The sequence below is a fragment of the Barbus barbus genome (assembly GCF_936440315.1).
Source record: "Barbus barbus genome assembly, chromosome: 43".
Lineage (NCBI taxonomy): Eukaryota > Metazoa > Chordata > Actinopteri > Cypriniformes > Cyprinidae > Barbus > Barbus barbus.
In genome coordinates this window covers 11,868,600-11,890,630 of record NC_136721.1, presented here as the reverse complement: position 1 = coordinate 11,890,630, position 22,031 = coordinate 11,868,600, and the positions used below count along the sequence as shown (strand labels likewise).

Sequence of the window (22,031 nt, the reverse complement as noted above, 5' to 3'; positions counted from 1 at the left end):
AAAAAAAAACACACATCTTAATATTAGAAAAGTGATTTTTCTCCCTCCTTATCTAATTTTATTTGGAGCCCAGAGTGTTTCCATGAATCCATTTGGCAGTACTTCAGTGGCAGGTGAGCGGTACGCTGCAGTGTCTCTCATGTCCTCTCCCACTCTTTCCATCGGTCTCCTGATGTCCCCTGATCTCGGAGAGGCTGATGGCTGTTTACATCCCAGTGGTGCTGAGGCCCATGGCGGCTGCCTGGCCCATACATGGCAGAGTCTGTGCTGCTTTGGGGAAGTCATGGGCCATCACACGTCCGTTCTCACCTCCGCTGCCCATCCTAGTCAGTGTGGAGCTGAGCATGGCTGCATCAATGATTTGCTATGAGAAAAGAAACACAAAGAAGCTGCTCAGACAGCACACTGTGCAGGAACTGCAGCACAAATGGCAAAACGGTGCATATGCGGTGCAGTTTTGAAGCCGGCTAACTGTTCGCGCCAGCTCTGACCTCAATTACGCAAACATATTTAATTTGATCTGAGGATTTGCTCCAGCCAGTGCGAGCAATGATTCATGATAAGAAATGGTGAAAAATAACAGCCATCAAGTGCAGCAATGATGAGACCAGTGCCACACTAACTTGGACCCACTCTCTCATGTAGCAATTTTACATAATGTAACCCTGTAGGCTTGAAACTGGAGCTAATGATGTGGATGTTGGCTTGTACATCCTTGACGAATAAATGATTTAAATCCAGCACACTTCAGTGGATTGCTGGGGATTATGTTGCTCAGGCTGATGCAGATTAATTGGCCTGCAAGCAACAACGATTTGTTGCTGTGATATTCTAAATGTGGCTGTTCTGTGATTGTAATATCTTAACACTTGACGAATGAAGAGAGTGGCATGTCACTGAAGAAGATGGCGTGACACAAAATACATGGTAAAAATATTTAGCGGTGTTACACTGAAAGGAATAGTTCACACAAAAATGAACATCTGCTAAATATTTACTCACCCCTCAGGCTATCCAATATGTAAATTAGTTTGTTTTTTCGTTAGATTCTGAGAAATTTAGCATTACAATACCTGCTCACCAGTGGATCCTCTGGTGTGAATGGGTGCCGTCAGAATGAGAGTTAAAACAGCTGATAAAAACCATCTATCAATAATCCACAAGTAATCATCACAACGCTAGTCCATAAATTAATGTCTTGTGAAGCAAAAAGCTGTGTGTTTATAATAAAAACAATCCATCAAGACATTTTTAACGTCAGATGAGTTCTCAATCCATATTGTTGTTTTCTCATGTGAAAAGTCATCTTTTCTGAATCAGGAGAGAAATACGTACAGATCAAGCACTGTTTGCAAGTGAAAACAGTCTGAAACAATTCTAAACAAAAATGCCAGTGGATTCTGATGTGAGAGGACAACAGGAGATGGATTTTATAAAACTTTTTATTTAGATGTTTTTATCAGCTGTTTGGACTCTCATTCTGACGGCACCCATTCACTCCAGAGGATCCACTGGTGAGCAAGTGATCTAAAGCTAAATTCCTGATAAAGAAACAAACTCATCTTCATCTTGGATGGCCTGAAGGTGAGTAAATGTTGAGCAAATTTTCATTTTTGGGTGAACTATTACTTAAAATAAAAAATGTGTTATTATTAATCCTCATGTTGTTCCGAACCTGTATGGCTTTTTTTCTTCTGCAAAACATGTATGTTTTTGTCCAATGAAAATGAACTTGATCCAAAAACAATACTATACCACACTGACAATCTTTTTTTAAAGTTCCACAGAACATAAAAGGTCTCTTTTGATATGTCCCACTCCCAAACGGCCTGTTTTATTATATCAACACATGAAAGGAAACTGTACCTAAGCTATTTCATGTGGAAAGTAATCATTATAATTTGCTGTTGCTGGATGCTGTCTGAAAAATATATTTAGGCAACACCATGTGTTTCATAAACCATGTCTTAAAAATTACTTCTCAGATTTCCCTTTGAAGGACCTTAAATGAAAATTATGAGTCACCACATGGGTTTGTGGGTAATTAAATCTATATAAGTCACTGTATTCTTCTTAATTTTGTAAGCGTTCTAGAGCAATGCACTCCTGGATTAGAGAGAGGCACAGTGGGTAGTATAATGTTTACAACCACCCACAATTACCTCTTAAATGCCAACTCGTTCCTCTGCCAGATCCCCCAGAGAAAGTGAGGTCAGTATACGATAGCAGTTACAAAACATTATGCCAAACACAAAGCCCATAATTAAATGTGGACAGACCGATATATTGCACTATACTGGGCTGTAGATGCCGAACGGGGTGGATTATCATGGTTTTTACACACCTTCATCCTTTGAGACTCGATTCTTGATTTGTAACAGAACTCAACCAGGGCCACCAGCATGGCCAGCCCAAGCCCACCAATCAGAATGTAGAAAACTCCAGCCACATTACTGAGGCTCAGAGCGCTGGTCTTATCCTGCAGAGCAGAGACAACAATCAAACACTCGCACTGAGATCTGTCACACAAACACATGTAAAGGAGAGCAACAAACATACATTATCTCTTTCTAGCACAGCTACTCAATAAACACACAAAATGATATTTACAGATCTAAGACATAATGTACACATAAACAAAATCTAGATACTTATTCATTCACTATATATTTAAATTGATAACTCATAATATTCATTCTGTCGCAGTAAATAAAATGACTCAGCAATAAAAAAGAACTGCCTAAATCATGCAAATTCATGCGTCAGTTGCAAGCTTGGAACAAACATTAATCTTTCAGTAAATTCTGGCTGTCTCTGCACAGTGGATTCATGTTTAACAAAGCATAATAAATATAAACAAAATAATATTTTATAATAAAATATCCGTCAAATTAATAAAACTCCCTTTTTACATTTTAACTTTATCTATACCTCTACATAAAATATATAGTGCTTTATTTAAACCATGCAGGTGCAGTTGTGGTCAAAATTATTAGAACACTAGCATATTTTCACCAGCTAAATATGGTTTTAAGTTAGTTATTTCTATATTTTGCTGTAGTGTGTCAGTAGGAAATCAGTTTACATTTCCAAACATTCATTTTGCCATTAACTGTAATAATCCAGTGAGATTTTTGTTTGCACAAGGAGTCTGACAACAGCCAGTGCTCCACACAGAGATCTAAAGAGAGAAATAACTTATTTAAAAACATTTTTAGCTGGTGAAAATACTAGTGTTCTAATAATTTTGGCCACCACTGTATATAACCATGCAGGTCTTGTTTATAAAATTTCTTGATTCTGTGTTTTAAGGTTTCTCGTCCAAAGGTCATAATTGAGAGCCTTTGGCATCTCTCTCTGTCTCTGGTGGCAGAGACGTCATGTCAGGGGTGGTGGGAGTCAATGGCATGCATCTGTTTGGCGACCATATTGAGGTCTCATCCATTGGCATGCACATTGTCTTTGGACAGAGACAGCATTGAAGGACTCTTAAGGGGAAGAGCAATCTAGTTAGAGGGCATTTCATGGCAACACTTTTCTCTCCAGACTGCCATTTACTCATGCTGAGATAGATGGATGGCTCTAGGTTTTATATGTCGCTGTTGTTATGAGGAGGAGTTTAGGAGAAAGCTGATACCATGAAGAGAAAATAACACCAAACAAATCCTACTCATATTTTCGTACTGATTTGCTTTCATTTTTGAAATGATATTGATTTTATATGTATACAAATGCATTGTCCATAAAACGAGTTCATAAAAATCACCTAGAATGCAAGGTGGGAATCTCTCTTTCCTTTTTACTTCTATATATTCATGTATAAATTCACCGGACTAACTGAATATAGTTAATTTAGCTACTATTTAACACTGATGTTTTTTTTTTTTTTTACTATAGGTTAATACTCATTATCCTCCTCTTTGTGTATTAATATATCTTATTAATAGTTTAAAACAGATGTAACTGCTAAAATGTATTTAAAATATAAAAATAAATATTCTTGGTGTACTCTTTGGGTAACTATCAGAAAAACAGGAAGGATATGAAAATATAATGATTAAATTCAATTGTGGTGATGATTTTGTGGTCACACTGAATTTTAATAGATTTTTATATACTATCTGAATGCACACATTTATATACATGTTATGTTTACAAAAAGTAGGTGACACTTTACTCACAACCTTATGTATAATGCATTATAAAAGTATTTTTAATGCATTAATTATGCCTTATAAATGCATTAGTAGTAAAGATCTCACAAATAATTGTGATCACAGTTATAATAAATTATAATACTTATCTATTTGTTGTTACACCTTTAGAAAATATACTACATTAAATATGACAAACAAACCTTATAATGCATTTTGCAATTATTTATGAAAAGATATAATGCATTACAATATACATTATGGATACTTTTATTTTATATGATATACCTAAGGTGCATTACAATGCATAATTAATGCATTAAAACTACTTTTATAATGCATTATATATAAAGGTTTTGAGTAAAGTGTTACCAAAAAGTGTGTATATATATATATATATATATATATATATATATATATATATATATATATATATATATACACACACACACACACACACACATATTTATATAGTAAAATATAATATATATTAAAGGGTGACAGTATAATAAATATAATATAATAACAGCTGAATCCAGAGTCAGATTTCTGCATACATAAGATTTCAACTGGTTTTATCCTCAAACTTTTATCCTTAAGTGCGTGAACTTATTGATGAATGCATGATTTACGATTGAAGAGGTTTGCACTCAAGTTTTATGCACAAATACATACGAACGCAGTGAATGAGAACTAATGAGCGAGAAAAGCTCAATAATTTGTAAAAGCTGCAAGTGAAGAACGAAGTGGTAGTACTGAAGTGAGTGAAGAAAAAAAAAAAAAGCCACATTGCCTATTTCTATAAATACACCACAAGCATCACGTCTATTTTGTAATGTGGAAAGTAATAAGGGCCAGACAGCAACATGATGACAGACCGCACAAGTCTCTGGGTAAATGGCAGTTTGGAGACAGAGCGTTGGCTGTGGCACGTGTCTGAGAGAGAAGAGGACAGGGCCTTTAGTAAAGCGCTAAAGCTGGATCTCTAAGTGAAGGAAAGGACCAATGAGTGAACTGACCTTTCTGGCGGAGTCCTTGCTTCCACACTCCCCCTTATCGTACCACCATTTGTTTTTCAGTTTGTCTAAGACGGCTTGCTCATTGAGTTTCAACACCGCTAGGTTTACGGGGATTCTTGAACCAGGAAAATAACATAAATAACATTACCCATGTTATCTTATGTTATTCAGCATTTAAGCAAACATACACCCATAATTACGTTTTGACGTGTTCTAAATGTCTACAGATAAATAGAAAAGAAAAAAAAAACAGGAAAAAAAGAAAGAACAGCACAGTCACAGAGTTTGAAAACTGTCACTGCCAAAGTGATATGCATTAATACTCCATCTAGCTTTGTGACCTTTCTCCCTACGGCAAGATGTGTATTACTATATCACTTTGGGTAACCGGCAAAAGATCGGAAACACTCGGATTTGCACAGTTTTGAGTTTAATGCTCAAACCACAAGGTTATAATTGACCGCCAATCATTTAAACGTCCCAATTCCATAAATAAACCACTTCAGGTTGGAATATTTTCAATTAGCGTACAATGGCAGCCGAGGTGTTTGTTAACTGAAGTTGCCGGTTACCCCCCCAAGGTGGTGGTTACCCGCCGGATAGCTCATATTGGGGCTGACCTTGGAATCACCTCCTCCGCTGCCACACTCTCCCTTGTCGTACCACCATTTGTTTTTCAATTTGTCCAACAGGCCCTGCTCGTTCAGTTTTAACACTGCCAGGTTTACTGGGTTTCTTGAAATGATGATAAAATAAGCTGGGTCAGCATTGGTGATATGATACGGCGAGGCAGAGGTTGTGTCAAATAAAAGTGAGTCTATTAAGTCGTAAGAGGAAGTGAACAGAACATAAAACTGATCTGACTGTGTGCCTGGCTGTGCTGGGCTTGTTGATGTAATATTAGTTGTCTTGTGTTGCGCTAAGTCTAAAAAAATGTACTGTGACCAAATTATGAGAGATTTTACCAAGCAAGACCCGGATTGTGAGCGAGGAAACAGGACGAATTAGCAATGCTCTGGATTTAAGCCCTTTGTCACAGCGTGGTCCGGTAAGAGGATTCCCAGATTAAGTCAATATTTCTGCAGATTAGCTCTGGATAATCTGGTTGTGGTTGAAGGACACTGTATGTTCCGTATTTTGGGAATTCCACCACTGCAATCAAACCCAGAGCGTTTTTAATACGGCCCGTTCTCACTTGTGACGGTGTCTGTCTCAGTAAAATCCCTGACTTCTTTCTGCACCCCTTGAGACTGGGAGAGAAAGAGGCCGGTGTGCTTATGGATGACTAAAACAAAGCCAGACTTCATCCATGAACATTAATCTGAAATCTGCAGGGTACACAAGACAACAAGGATGTCAGGAAAGATAATGATGGGTAAGATCATCTCAACATCTGAAATGGCGCACATGAGAGGAGATTTTGAGAGAAAGATGGTGAAAAAGTCGATGGTCAACCTCTGATTCACGTTTATTAGCTCTAGACTGGAACTACTCTGTTTTCTAGAAGTGAAAAACTGTTCAGTTTAAAGAATTCCCTATAAGTATCTGTGTGTGCCTCATTTTGGTTAAATCAATATGGACAATATTTTATGTGTACAGGATGTATTAATGAACAAAACGTTTCACAGTAACCCACAAATTATTAAGCGGCACAACTATTTTCAAATTTGATAATAAGAAATGTTTCTTAAGCACCAAATCATCATATTAGATCATTTATGAAGGATCATGTGACACTGAAGACTGAATAATGGCTGCTGGAAATAGGTTTTGCCATCACAAGAATAAATTACATTTTAAAACACATTAAAATAGAAAACAATTATTTCGAATTATAATGATATTTCAAAATATTACTGTTATTTTTTGTATTTTTGATCAAATGGAACGATAGTGTATATATTGTTAAATGGAGTCTCCTATAGTTTGTGTCTGTCTCTTATACAATTCAGATTTAGCATTTAAAGAAAAACACAATGGGCTTTGTGGGCAATTGTGATCAGAATAATTAGCAAAAATATGTTCTTTGATTCATGTATAAAGATTATAAAGAAAAGAAGTACTTGAATGCATTTAGTCGATGTAGTGAGATGCAAAAGTGCAATGAGACATGGTATTTACACATAAACATAAAAATTGTTTGACTTGATGATGGAATTATAAGATGCAAGAGTACAAATTTTGCTGATGAGAGTTGATGGTACAGAACATAAACACAGACAATCATAACTAATTCCAGTCAACACAAAATGAGAGGTTACAGAGGAGATGCTTCTTTGAAAAATGAAAAGCTCAAACTTTTTAGCAAAGACAAAGTCTATTTTAACTTTAATTTTACATTAATAATGCATCAATTTAATTTTTAAAAATCTTTTAATAATAAATAAATTAAAAGTTCTAATATATATGTATATATATATATATATATATATATATATATATATATATATAAGCTGAAGTGTGTGTTTTTGACATTAAATGGATACTTTTTTGGATACTTAAAATCTTCTGACCCAGTTTAACACGCAGGAGAAACCCTACAAACTTCAGCTGCATGTATGTCTAATGCTCTCATCTCTCCAGTGTAAACGCTCACTTTTCATGAATCGAAATCATAAACATTTCTGAACTATTAGGAGGCTCAGGTGTACCTCAGGGCAGATCCTTTGGGTGTGGCTACCCCATAGCCCTTTGAGTCCAGGTTTCCTCCCACCTTCATGGTGTCACATGGTTTGCGCTGCTCAATGTACTCGTTCATTGTGGACTCCAGCAGATAAGCATACTTCCCTTTGGACTTCCTCACCCGCACGACACCTTCGTCTGTCGTCTTCACAAATACAGAAGGCTCTGCAGACTTCATGTAGGACCACATCTTCTCAAACACTGCGATCTTCGATCTCTGATGATGGATGTAATGAAGTCAGATTGATCAAAAGTGACAGTGAAGACATTTATAATTTTACAAAAGATTTCTATTTAAATAAAAGAATCCTGAAATAAATGTATAACAGTTTTCACAAAAATATTAAGCAGCACAACTGTTTTTCAACATTGATAATAATAAGAAATGTTTCTTGAGCACCAAATCAGTCTATTAGAATGATTTCTGAAGGATCATGTGACACTGAAGACCAGAGTAACGGCTGCTAAAAAATGTAAATATGTTTACATAGAAAAGAGTTTATTTCACAATATTACAGTTTTTACTGAATTTTTCACATTTTCAAATTTTTGATCTACCGCTGTGACAACTATCATTGAATAACATCTTCAATTTCTGACTTTTCCTCACAATGAAATGAAATAATTTTTCTGTTTTCACCTTTCTAAACTTGAATTTGGTCAGTTCTGTCTTGGAATGCTGAATGTACAAATAAAACATGCAAAAATGGTACCTTCAGAGCTACAACATCTTCTCACCAGGGTAGTACCCTCATCTTTGTACCTTATCTACTCATAAAGGGTGCATATTAATACCTTGAGGCTGAATTAATATTGGTATCTTAAAGTACTAATATACATGTTTTAGGTGCAAAGCTAAGGCACAATCTATGAGGGTACTGATTAAAGAAACATTTTTACTTCCCTCTTACCCTGAAGAACTCTTTGGTGGATCCTCCATCAAGTGTCCCATAGGCAATCTCTGTTTGCTTAGCCAGATCCTCGGCACTCTCGATGGGTGACACCATCCTTTCCACAGTAAGGAAGGCAGCCAGGTTGGCTGTGTAGGAGGAGATGATAATCAGAGTGAAGAACCACCACACACCTCCAACTATACGACCAGAGAGAGATCTGTGGAAAAAAGTACACAGGTGGTTAACAGCCTGGCATATTATAGCGATCTCTATCAAATTAGACTCATAATGAAGAGTCCCATTTTTAATATCGTTTTCATTTCTAGCTGTGCACAAAGTGGAAAGATAACAATTAATTAATAAATTAATTACTTTATCAGTAGGCACATATGATGCAGAAATGGCTTCTTAATGGCTGATCTAGCTATAAATCAGATCAGGGTTTAAACAAAAGCAAAGTCATTTTCAGCCTCTGTATGGCAGAATTTAATTATCATCAGAACTGTATCATCAAAATGTCTGAAACATCACTTATATGAGCTTAATGAAAGACCGGAGGACTGCTGTGGTTACAATAAACATCTTAGAAATATACTGTAAAATTGTGTTGCTTTCCTTAAAAGAGCTGCTTGATGCATTAAAATGGAATACGCTACAGTTATACACACACATACTGAGAAAATATCCATATTTTCTTTAAAGCCACATTTCACAAATTACAAGCAGTTTATGAGAGCTGCCGGTATGCAAGAATGATTTCCAGTATTTAAAAAAAAAACGCCAAAGAAATTCAGATTGTTATTTTTCTTTTTGGATATATTCAATGGTGCAATAACATCAACATCAAAAGTGATTTAAATTGAGAAAACAGTAAATGAAACTTATGGAAAGAAAATGCCTCCCTGAAGCTGTAAGGCAAAATGAACTTGCTTGTGTAAATAATAATAATAATAAAATTAAGGCATAACCCTGCATGTTTTTGTTCAGAAGACATGGCCTCGTTTGATCTGTGACTTCTCAATACATGTCTATTGATCTTAGTGCCTCAAATATTGAAAACCTTCTTCACTCTTCCCTTTGAATGAAAGTCTTAAATTTAATCAAAGATCCTGTTCTGCCGAGCTTGCACTAAAGTTCTACTTTCCAATACATGCTGCGCACAATTCCACCCCTTTTCACTTTCAAGGGAAATATATTCTCTTCACAGCTTCCAATGATATTATCAGTTACATTAAAGGGACCAATAAACCACTTAATGTCCTGTCGCAAAATGTCCTGCATTATAAAGAGGAAGTTGTTGGAACATTGTTGGAATGTTAATACATGTTAGATATTGAATGTTAGATATAGATCCAGAACAGAAATTATAGTTCATGTTACTAATAAAAGTCTACATTATTTAGTATTGTCAACTGAAATGCTATTAACAGAACTCCAATCTACTTCAATTATTTCACACACACTCTTTATCATGTCAATATCACAGTAAAAAAAAAAAAAAAAAAAGTCTGGTATGGTCACTAATTTATTTGATCAAAAATTCAGTATTAAACAGTAATACTGTAAAATATTATTATATTTTAAGATAACTGGTTTTATTTTAATACTTTTTAAAATGTAATTTATCCCTGTAATATTATTTTATTTTTTGTGAGAATTACATTCTGGTTCAATCATGACCTGTAGTGTTCTGCATTTAGGAAAAAAAAAAGTGAAGTGTCTTATATTTCTTAAAGAAGCTCAAGAGAAATAACGCAAATAAATGGAAAAGAGGAAAACGACAGTAAAGTACAAACCTCCCTCAACTCACTGCCTACCTCTCATCAAACTGTCTCTCTCATTCTGTTGTACACTGCTTATCTTCCTTGTCTCTCTCACCTGCCCGGTCTCCCTATTTTCACATGTCCGCTCAGCTGTAAGAAGTGTGATAAGAAGGTGACTTTCATTCACTCTGTCAAACAGACGAATGCAGCTGTTTTGTGAGGTACGTCTACCTTTATAACCATCAAAGTCAGTAGTGTGTTTGTCTCTGTTTTCTCTGTGGATTTAGGTAAAATGCATGTACACACACACACACACACACACATGTATATATATATATATATATATATATACATATATATATATATATATATATATATATATATATATATATATATAAACAATTCTAATCTTACAAAATATAACATTAAAAAGTGTATAAATTGCTTGTTTTTCTAAATAACACTGTCCAACATCGATACCAGCAGGTAAATAGGTAAAGTTACAGCGGGAGTCTCTCTCACCTCCCCTGAGCCCATTGAGTTTTAACAGACCCCATTAAAGCGTGTGCTGGGTTTGGTGGGGGGAACTGAGAATGAATGAGGCAGAGTCATGTGAGGGAAGCAATGCCTACATTTGCGATATGATTGGATATTACAGGTTATGTTCGACTGTGATTGGTTAATGTTATAAATCCCACTTTTTTGTGTTCGTGCGCTTTCCACATTTGCGAATCAGTCTGAATGAACAATATAATGGTGTTAATGGGCAGACTAATTTAAAAAAGTAAGTAAACAACTCACAAACTTAGATATAACCACTTTGTTACATCAAAATAAGACTTGAAATGCCCTGAAAACATGATCTATGGGAGTTTTTAGTGAGCTATCAGTTGTCTGTGACCAATATTTACCGAGATTTGATGACAGATTTTTCGAAAAATTCAAAAATAGTTAAAAAGTTAACTATTAAAAAGAATAGCTAAACATAAAGTTCACAAATAAAATATATTGTTTAAATTGTTACTGCTTTAAGTTATTATATTGGAATAAATGTAAAATGCTTAAAAACACTTGGCTTTAATAAACAGAATATTGATTACATTGTTAATGTAAAAAATATATTTTTTCGGTTTCTGATAGTGTAAGTAATGTTTATTTAATGTTTATTTTAATGAATTTACATTTGATAAAAAACTTTGAGGACTTTGCTTTGCCTCCTCATTTGAGACCACCGCACACCATTACAGGTTCATAAGTATTTAAACACACACAAATTGCACATTGGAGGAATACCAGCAGTGCAAATCCCCTAATTTAACACTCCAAATGAATTATCAAACTAATTCGTAGAATATGGGTCACTCCTACACTGAATTCAAAGCAAAAGGTTCTCATGGACAAACACCCTCAATAATGTCTCCATGGAGACACGACGACTCACAACAGAGCTGTAACAAACTAAAAATAAAAGTCTCCTTGTCGTTCCACATTGTAATGCTGCAAAATGTCTGCTCTATTGCAGAAACTTGGGCGGCGGCTGTTGGGAACGTTGTGACATGCTGATCGTCTCTGGTGTCACAGTTCTGTTAAACACTGCAGAACATTTCCAAACACTCGGGATGGCAAGGTCACCTCAACAGTGGGAAAGGCCCGAGCGAGACTTCCCTCTAGGCCTCTATGTATGTGTGTTTGTATTGTGAAATTACACTAATGTGCTTGTGACCTAAATGTGTGGCCTAAACGTAATGTGTACGTGACCTGCTGGTGTCATTGCGTATGGAAGTGTTTGTAAACGGGAGAATACTTTTGTACGGAGGAAAGGAAATCTGGACAAAGTTGAAGTGACAGTCGGAGGCCCGCGGGAGGAAGAGGGCACCACGGCGCCTTGGTTGAACTGTCATGCTCGCTGAAGAGCCTGATGGTCCCACACAAACACACACAGACACAAAAAACACACTACACATCTCAAATAATACTCCTAAGGCGCACAACATGTATCGCTTCCTCAGGGTTACTACTCGCTCTGTTTCTCAGTCACACATTCATTTCTACATGCTCATATCCTGGAGCGCACTTGTATTATTCTTCAGCAGGTGTGAACAGACAGATCATTGGCCTCCAGGCCAATTTAAATCATTGGAAAATACATCTGGCCTTTATGCGACAGCTTTCCTAGGAGTCACATCTACACCGTTCCTCATGTGAGCACTCTTCATAGTAATAGTTCAGTGGTCATTCTGTCTACCGTAATTGGGTTTTACTGCTGAAAACACCTATGGCTAAAATAACTTACATTTTCACTTTATTTTCTAAGGTGTCAAGATTTGGCTGGTTAGTGTAGCAAAGTTAGCGCCTGCTGGTAGATATTGTAACTACATTTAGACTAAAATGCATCCAGTTTTAACGCTTTGATTACAAAAGTTGCCATGTGCTCTGAAGAAATAAAAATATAAGACATATAAGTAGTATATAAATATTAACACAGTATATACACAATTAAAGATTATAGACAGACAGAACGACATACAGTATGATAGAGAGAAAGATAGAAAGACAGACAGAATAATAGAACGACAGACAAAATGAGAGACAGAATGACAGAGCAACAGACAGACTGAACATCAGACAGACATGACTACAGACAGAATTACAGATACACAGCTCGACATACAACAAAATGAGAGAATGTTACCCTGAAAGTACAGTCAACTGACAGGACCACAGACAGAATTATAGATAGACAGACAGGACGATAGACAGACATAATGATAGACAGAAAGACATGCAGGATGACAGACAGAAAGACAAATAAAACGATAGACAGACAGACAGACATGGTGATGGAATGACAGATAGAACCATAGGCAGACAGAATGCTAGACAGACAGAAATAACAGACAGGACGACAGACAAAATGATAGAGCGGCAGATAGAATGATAGACAGATCAAACAACAGACAGAAAGATAGACAGGATGACAGACAGGTTGATAGACAGGCAAAACAAAAGATAGAACAATAGACCAATATAATTATAGATAGAATGACAGACAAACAGAACAACAAACAGAATGATAGAGAGAATGACAGACAGGATGACAGAGTGACAGACTGAACAACAGACAGACATGACTACAGACGGAATGATAAACAGACAGCATTATATACAGACAAAACAACAGACAGAATGATAGAACGATAGATAGACAGAAAGGACCACAGACAGACAGGATGACAGACAGAAACTACAGCTGAGTTTCCACTGCCCTTCAAATTGCGCAAATTGAAATTGCGAATTGAAAATATGCCCAATGGAAACATGTCGATTTTGCAAGAAATCATTTGTCGCAAAAAATGTTATGCTTGCACGAGGAGGTTTTTAAGGCAATTCAAAAAATGAATATTTCGAAAAACTGCAATGGAAAGGTTTTTTGTGCATTTACAGGTCAACTGGCATACGGAAAAGTCACATGATCATTGTTTAATGTACTATAACCATATCCATTCACAAGTATAAGGGGCTTTCCTTGCCATTAATGCTTGGATAACCCCAAATTTACACTGCAAACGTCTGCGGCTCATAGATAGAACTAATACTTCTTGTTTGTATTTCAACAGGTGTGTTACTTTATCTTTAATGAAAATAATGTAAGATTCAATGATGCAGAGCAGACAAATAAATCACATTAATGAATGAATAACCCAATTAACGCTACAGTGATCAAGATGTGTGTCTCAAATAAAGAATTTATGCAGATGAACACGGACGGTTTCTACTAACGGGTGGCTTTTAGCAGTCGCAGTCTAAAAAGACAGGTCACATAAGCACACTGTTAACATAGCCTAGCTGCTGCAACACTCAAATGTGCTATGAAATTCTACAGTGTTGATGCTAGTGGACGTGACAGTGATAGTGAATTACATGCATAGTAAACAGTCTGCAATTCCCACTTCTGGGTGAACCACTAAAAGAAGAGCAGCAATCATGGAGTTATTAATTTATATAGCATCAGAGTCATGTCAGGCTGCTGTGCTTCAGTAATTCTCTGCTCACATTTTGTGGCTGGCTAATCATCTGTGCCATCTCCTCCTGACTTAGCTCGAACTGAGTTAATTGCTTTGATTGCCCGCATGCTTACAGTAGCTTCTATATTTGCTATCTGTCTCGAGAGACGTCAAAGAGACTTTGTTTTTGGCACCTTTGTAAGAAATAATGAATTAATGAAATCCCTTCATAAGCACCTCATCAGAAACTAATCAGAGAATCAGAGAGGCTAGATGAGGTAACGGAGTTTTATGACGCAATGGCACAGATGAGCTGGAGTGAATAACAATGTGAACAGTCAGAGCTCTGAGTGGCAGCTCTGACATTTGTCGAGGACAAACAAGTTTCCTGTCAGAGATAAATACTGTAAGCAGCCTGGTGTCTTCTGTCTGGCCCACACAATCCTCATTACCAAAACACCTTTTTTAAAGAGTGGTTTCTGAAATGGCTGACAAATAGCCTCACTATCCAAAAACTACCTTTATGTAACATCTCGAGGGAATATGAAGAAGTTCAAAGTATTAAAGATATAACTGCCCACCAAGACAAGAACTCATGCTCAAAGCTATGTAAATTAATTTTCTTAATCCCTATTTTTGCCTTGCTTTATAGAAAATACATCCTTATCTGCCTCTGCACCTTCTAATTGTGACCGCCTGTTCACAATTAAAGTAACATTTGACTTAATGCATCGTTTGCATATCTACTTTTTACAGCCATTTGTTCTCAGATAAGCAATGGGCCAGAATTTTAAACTTAACAGATAGGCAACATAATATAATATAATCAACAGTTTAGAACAAGAGACAATTGTTTAATAAATATAATGGCATTAATAATAATAATTATAACCAAAAACAAAAAATTACATTAAATAATAAGAATAATTAATGTATTATATAAATTATTCCATTATTAATTCTATATGTTATATTTATTAAACAGTTATTTATTGATCTAAATGGTTGCTCTCTCTCTCTCTCTCTCTCTCTCTCTCTCTCTCTATATATATATATATATATATATATATATATATATACACATAAATATATACATATATATTAGTGCTGTCAAACTATTAATCGCGATTAATCGCATCCAAAATAAAAGGTTTTGTTTAGATAATATGTGTGTGTATACTGTGTATATTTATTATGTGTATATATAATACAGACACATGCATGCATATATTTAAGAAAAATATGTTATGTTTATATATTAAATATATTTATATATAATATAAAATAAAAGAATATATATATAAATGTATATAAATGTAAATATTTGCAAAATATATACTGTATGTGTGTGTATCTATATATATATATAATAAATATACACAGTACTCATACATATATTACATTTACATTTATTCATTTAGCTGACGCTTTTATCCAAAGTGACTTACAATTGCTATATATGTCAGAGGTCGCACGCCTCTGGAGCAACTAGGGGTTAAGTGTCTTGCTCAGGGAAACGTTGGTGTCTCACAGTGGATTCGAACCCGGGTCTCTCACACCAAAGGCATGTGTCTTATCCACTGCGCCATCACCACCCACATTATGTATATTATGTAAATATATTATGTAATATATTACATAATATTATATTATGTAAACAAAAACCTTTATTTTGTATGCGATTAATTGTTTGACATATATATTAGGGCTGGGTGATATAAGCAAAAATTCGCAGTATTTTATTTGCTTATTTGCGGTATACGGTACATATCTCTGTATTTCACGCTTTTGTATTTGGCTTAAATAAATAAAGTGAATGTAACCATGTATATTACGTGCAAAAAAGGGTTAAAATCACGTTAAATTCTAACATTGTAACATTGCAATCTAAAAACAAAAATAATGCTTTTAAAGAAAAAGTTAAATTAACTAAACTAAAAATGAAAATAATAAAAAAGCTCAGACTTATTGAGTAAAAAGGCTATTTTGATTACCCAATTACAGTTATTTTACAGTTAGTGCTATCATACAAATACACTCAAATGTAGGCTTAAAATTGTACATACGTCACATTTATTGTCCAACTACAAATACTTCAGCAAAATGTATATTTTAGTCAGAATGAATGTGCTCCTATTTAATTGAGCTCTGTCAATTTTGCACGCATGCACACCACGGTGCTCGTTCTAAATGAAGTATGTGAAGTTTAGCAGAGAATCGCTAAGCAGAAGGCTCATGCACTTCTGACAGCAAAATTGAAATATTTCCATGGCTGTATATACCTGTGTATGTAATATAGAATAGAATATACCTGTGAAATGTAAGTAATGCATTTAGAAAAACAGCACATCTCAAACACATAAAACAGCGTGAATAGCGTGTCTGACAGTAGCACACACAGCCATTCTGTCAGAGCTGCTTTAAACTGAAACTATAGGCTACTATATCGTACAAGTTTTTAAAGCCCTTAATATAAAGCTTGTCACATTTAGAACAAATTGTATTATTGTCACGGTGCACACACGAGAACAATACAAGAACACGGAGATAAGGAGTAAACTCAAATGAACAGACTTTAATGTAGACATCAGGGCAAGGCAGGGCAAGGCAGGGCAAATCTGACAGACAAGAACATCGGGGAGTAACAAGTAGACCAGACGACACGAAACTGAACAGACAGGACTATAAATACACAGGATAATTAGACAAACACAGCTGGACAGTATTAACTAATAATCACACTAAACAAGGACAGGAACCAAACCAAATATGGACACAAGAGGCGGGAACACGACACACACGACAGAGGACTAACAATTATGCACTTTCTCCACAGCAGTTCAGTCTGTGTTCTCCGTTAGATATTTTTTTCCTAGTTGCGCTCGTTTCAAACTCCTACTGTATCTATATAAACGGTATTGCCTCATACCGTATCGCTTATAAAAAATATATCAATATATCGTAAAAACTCGATATACCGCCCAGATACACGGGTGGTGTATCGCCAGATACATTGGCTGCCCACTGCTCCGGGTGTGTGTTCACTACTGTGTGTGTGCACTTGGATGGGTTAAATGCAGAGCACAAATTCCAAGTATGGGTCGCCACACGCCGCTCAAAAGTTTGGGATCAGTAAAAATTTTTATGTTTTTAAAGAAATTTCTTCTACTCATCAAGGCTGTATTTATTGGATCAAAAAATACAAAAAAAAAAAAAAAACTTATTTTGTGAAATATTATTACAATTTAAAATAACTGTTTTTATTTGAATATACTTTAAAATATAATTTATTTCTGTGATCAAAGCTGGATTTTCAGCATCATTACTCCAGGCTTCAGTGTCACATGATCCTTCAGAAATCATTCTAATATGCTGATTTATAATTCATGCTATTGAAAGCTATGATAATGCTATTGAAACATTTGGGGTCAGTACATTATATTAGCCATTTAGATTAAGAAACAACTGCTTAATTAATAAGAAGTTTTATATTATTATTATTATTGTATATTAAGTAGTTTTATTGTAGCCAAATGATTTAGCTACTATTATGTTTTATAATTATTTTTAAGGATTAATAATCTTTTAAATTTAACAAAGCTGTTATCAAAAAAAATAAAAAATGGAAGAACTCTATAAAATATACTCTTGGAGGCCGTGAAAGACCAGACGTGTTTCCCTATCACTGTCTGAAGGCCTCAGGTAAAAAGAACATGATGATTCAGCACCATGTCAGTTCAATCTAGGACTTCACAACCACGAAAACCAACTGACCTTCCTCACACACTGAGCGCTACCAAGGACTTTCTAATGATTTCGTAACAGCCTCATGTCTGCCCAGAACTTCAGCATTCCTCCTTTAGCTCAAAGGGGAGAGGTGATGGAGTTTTCCACGGAAGTCCTCAGCTAGCATGGAGAAACACTGTCAGACTGAGTGCTCTGGCGCAGACAATCACATCTGTCATGGAACGCTCTCTGGCAGTGTAATCTAATTTGAGTGTGTTGCTTGCTTCCCTCAAGCCAAGGATATACATGTCCAACCAAAATGTCAAACACTAGCAGAGGAGCCAGCACACCCAGAGGCTCAAGTCCAATCTGCACATAATGAGGCTAGAGGACCCTATCAGGGGTGTCAGCACTAGCCTAACCTATAGTTACCTATAGAGCAATATTAGACGAGTGCTGATTTTGTCCCGAATATCACGTTAAATGTGATTTCACATAACAGTTCAGTAAATAAGAAGTTGAATGAATGAATGAATGAATGATGCATTTATATAGCGCATTTATTATGTATTGCCGTACACCCAAAGTGCTTTACAATCATGTGGGGGTCTCTCCTCAACCACCACCAGTTGATATTGTGTTATATTTTAAACATAATATTATGTGTTTTTGATAAATTTTTAAGGAAACATATTACCTTTAAAGCCACAGCAGAGCTGTTGTGCATTTTTGAGCAACACAGCGGTGTTTCTGAATGAATCAACCATTTGAATGAATCGAATGAATTAATGACTCACAAAGACATTTACTGCCACCTCCTGGCAGATTTAGTTTCTTATTTAGAGTATAATTTCATTAAAAAATGATAATAAATATAAAAACATTAAAGGGATTGTTCACCCAAAAAAATTTAAATTCTGTCAACATTTACTCACCCTCATGTCGTTTCAAACCTTTCTTTTGTGGAACATAAAATACTGTTGGTAAAAGCTGTATTGGTTACCAATGACTTTTATTGTATGAACAAAAAAACACTGAGATGTTTCTCAAATTATCTTCCTTTAAGTTCCATAGTTTACATTAGGCTGTTGTAACCTAATGTAGGTTTATGTGTAATACATTTTATGTTGAATCAAATAAAATCTTTCTTTCTAAAGCTACAATTTGTGATATCTACTTGATACTTTCTCATTTAACACAAAAAATAGCTTTAAATAAACTTTTGTGGGTATTTTCACAGTCAAATGTATTTAGCAATTAATTAGATTAATTAATCGAAACATCATGTAATTCATTAGATTAAACATTTTAATTGACTGACAGCCCTAATTATATTATATTATATTATATTATATTATATTATATTATATATTCTAAATATTCTGCATCAAACCGTATCTGTTTTGGTCATAAAAATCAGTCGTTATTCTAATCTTTAACTTCACTTCAAATTAAATCTCCCTGTTCCTTTCTTAATATATTCTGAGGCATCTTATTTCAACATGATCTGCATTTCAGATGTAGTTCAGGGATGGTGTAATGCAGCAGACGATTAAGAAGATCATCTTTATTTTACAACCCATTTTCTCCATCGCAGATGTTGTTTGTGGAATATGAGTCAGCCAAACGAAAAAGCAGCAGTGGAAGATGAAAAAAATGATAATGATGATGAAAATGGCTTTTTTTCATTTCTACCTACCTTGGTGAGATATCACATCCTTGCTGCATAAAGGCTCCCAGGGAAAACCAGAGGCTATTGAAGATCCCAAACTCATTGGTGTGTTCAGGTTGCTTCTCCTGCTTCTCCTCTCGCTGATTCTGACTCTGACCGTGCTGGTTTGGCGACTGGTTGGGCTCTGGTGACGGTGGTTGGTTCTGGTTCTGGTTTTGCTGCTCCATTCCATCCTCTTCGTCATCTGCATGCCACTCGTATGGACTGAAGCGACTCACCAGGAACAGCACCACACTCACGCCAATGTAGGCAAACACAATGCACATCCAGATCTCGTACGCCAGCGGGTCCAAGAAGGAGAAGACACCTGGTTTGGACTTGGTGGGCTTCTTGATCATGATGGATATACCTAAGCTCATAAAGGGCTTGGAGAAATCGATGACCTCCTCTCTGACCAAAGTGATGGTGAGGGGGGCGACAGCTACGTCTGCTTTCTACAAGACAATATGATTACATCATTAAGCAGAGGCAAAGTGAAAATCATGTTTCCAACAGCTTCTCAGAAAGTGACGCAATCAAACATTCAGAATATGTTTTACAAAGCTTTGAGATCCAGTTTGTATACAACAAGGCGGATCCTCTGTTGAAGCAGTTGAACATATAAATAACTTCAAGTATTGTGAATCACTACAGAATCAGTTCTACTCAATGCTTCATCCTCAAGAGAATCCCTTTCTATGCACCTCAGCTTTCCTGTAGCTCAAATAGTAGAGCATGGCGCTAGCAACACCAAGGTCATGGGTTCGATTCCCAGGGAAAGCAAGAGCTGATAAAAATGTAAAAACTGTAACTTGAGTGCAATGTAAGTCGCTTTGGATAAAAGCGTCTGCTAAATGTAAATGCATCATAATAATGGCTCATTTTTTTTCAAGCAGAAGAGAAATCTAAGGAACGCCACTTGACAACACTGAGCTGTGGTGTTCGCGTTTAGCACAATGAAGACAGACTATATCTGACACTGCTTAGCATTCCAAAGCCACTAATGCTGCAGGCCTCAGGATAAAAAATGCTCAGAATAAGAAACCGAGTGTGTACAAAAGCTAACCTCACATGCACCTCAGTTTTGCTATTATGAATTATATCTTGCTAATTGGCTTTCGTTGGGACTCTTTGTTATGTTGCAAAAATGCCAGAAAGTCAGGCTTTGAACAAACATGCTTTGACAGTAGGGAAAATCTACTTCGTAAGTGATACTTTTGTTCAACCTAAGGCGTTGAGGTTTGGACACACTGTGTCCTGTTGCCTTTGCCAGCACTATGCTACTTATTTCAGAAAAGATAATTGTCACTGTTACAGACCGGACCTCCAAAGAATGGAGGAAATGCAGCTTGAAGTAACTGTTAATGTACACTATAGATACAAGAAGTTAATGTGCCTGTTTAAATAAAAAAATAAAATAAAAAAAGGGAATAGCGGAAAGACTACAATAAATAAATCAATGAATCCTTACGACACAAATCTTGATAACATTCACAGATAAAAGCTACTTACACCATACACTAGTTCTCCAACCATCCCATTCCACATCATTGTCTCTGCGTCTCTGGCTCCATACTTTCTGTCCCCTACTATTTCTAATCTATAGGAATAGCCCACGTGCTTGGCGATCTCTGCAGCCAGCTCCACACAATAACCTTCATATTTGTCATTACCCACGAGCTGCTCATGGTTCTTCTTCAGCATCACATATGGAGACTCCTAAGGATAAAGAACATATTAATTTAGCATTTCTTATTTCATGTGGTAGCAAGAGTCAGATCAGTCTAGTTGTTTGGTTAATACATGATTCGGAGTAGCTGAAGTGGCTTGAAAGAAAATCTTGCATCAGCTACATCAAATGTTTTCTGCATTTCCAGCATATTTCTCAGTTTATATATTATTGAAGAGTTGCATTTCAGCTCAGTTCTGTGCATCTACACTGAACAACATCAAGAGAAAAAAAACACAACAAAAAACAAGAGAAGTACATTGAAATGTGTGTATGAGGAAACACACCTGTGCTTCCTCATACATGGATATAATATTACAGTCCTGTAGTCTATTCTAAAAGACAAATCA

At 35.8% G+C, this 22,031-nt stretch overlaps 1 protein-coding gene across 1 annotated transcript in view; it reads right to left on the bottom strand.

Moving 5' to 3' along the window:
• Positions 1–205: 205 nt before the first annotated feature.
• Positions 206–22,031, bottom strand: part of LOC306862832 (glutamate receptor 1-like) — a gene marked incomplete at both ends in the record, with an annotated part of 58,016 nt that continues 36,190 nt past the window's right edge. Inside the window, 7 exons of the mRNA XM_079405847.1 lie at positions 206–364; positions 2,345–2,479; positions 5,794–5,908; positions 7,825–8,072; positions 8,767–8,965; positions 19,941–20,407; positions 21,465–21,671. Coding sequence (XP_079261973.1) covers positions 206–364; positions 2,345–2,479; positions 5,794–5,908; positions 7,825–8,072; positions 8,767–8,965; positions 19,941–20,407; positions 21,465–21,671 — 1,530 coding nt within the window. The remainder of the gene's footprint in view (positions 365–2,344; positions 2,480–5,793; positions 5,909–7,824; positions 8,073–8,766; positions 8,966–19,940; positions 20,408–21,464; positions 21,672–22,031) is intronic.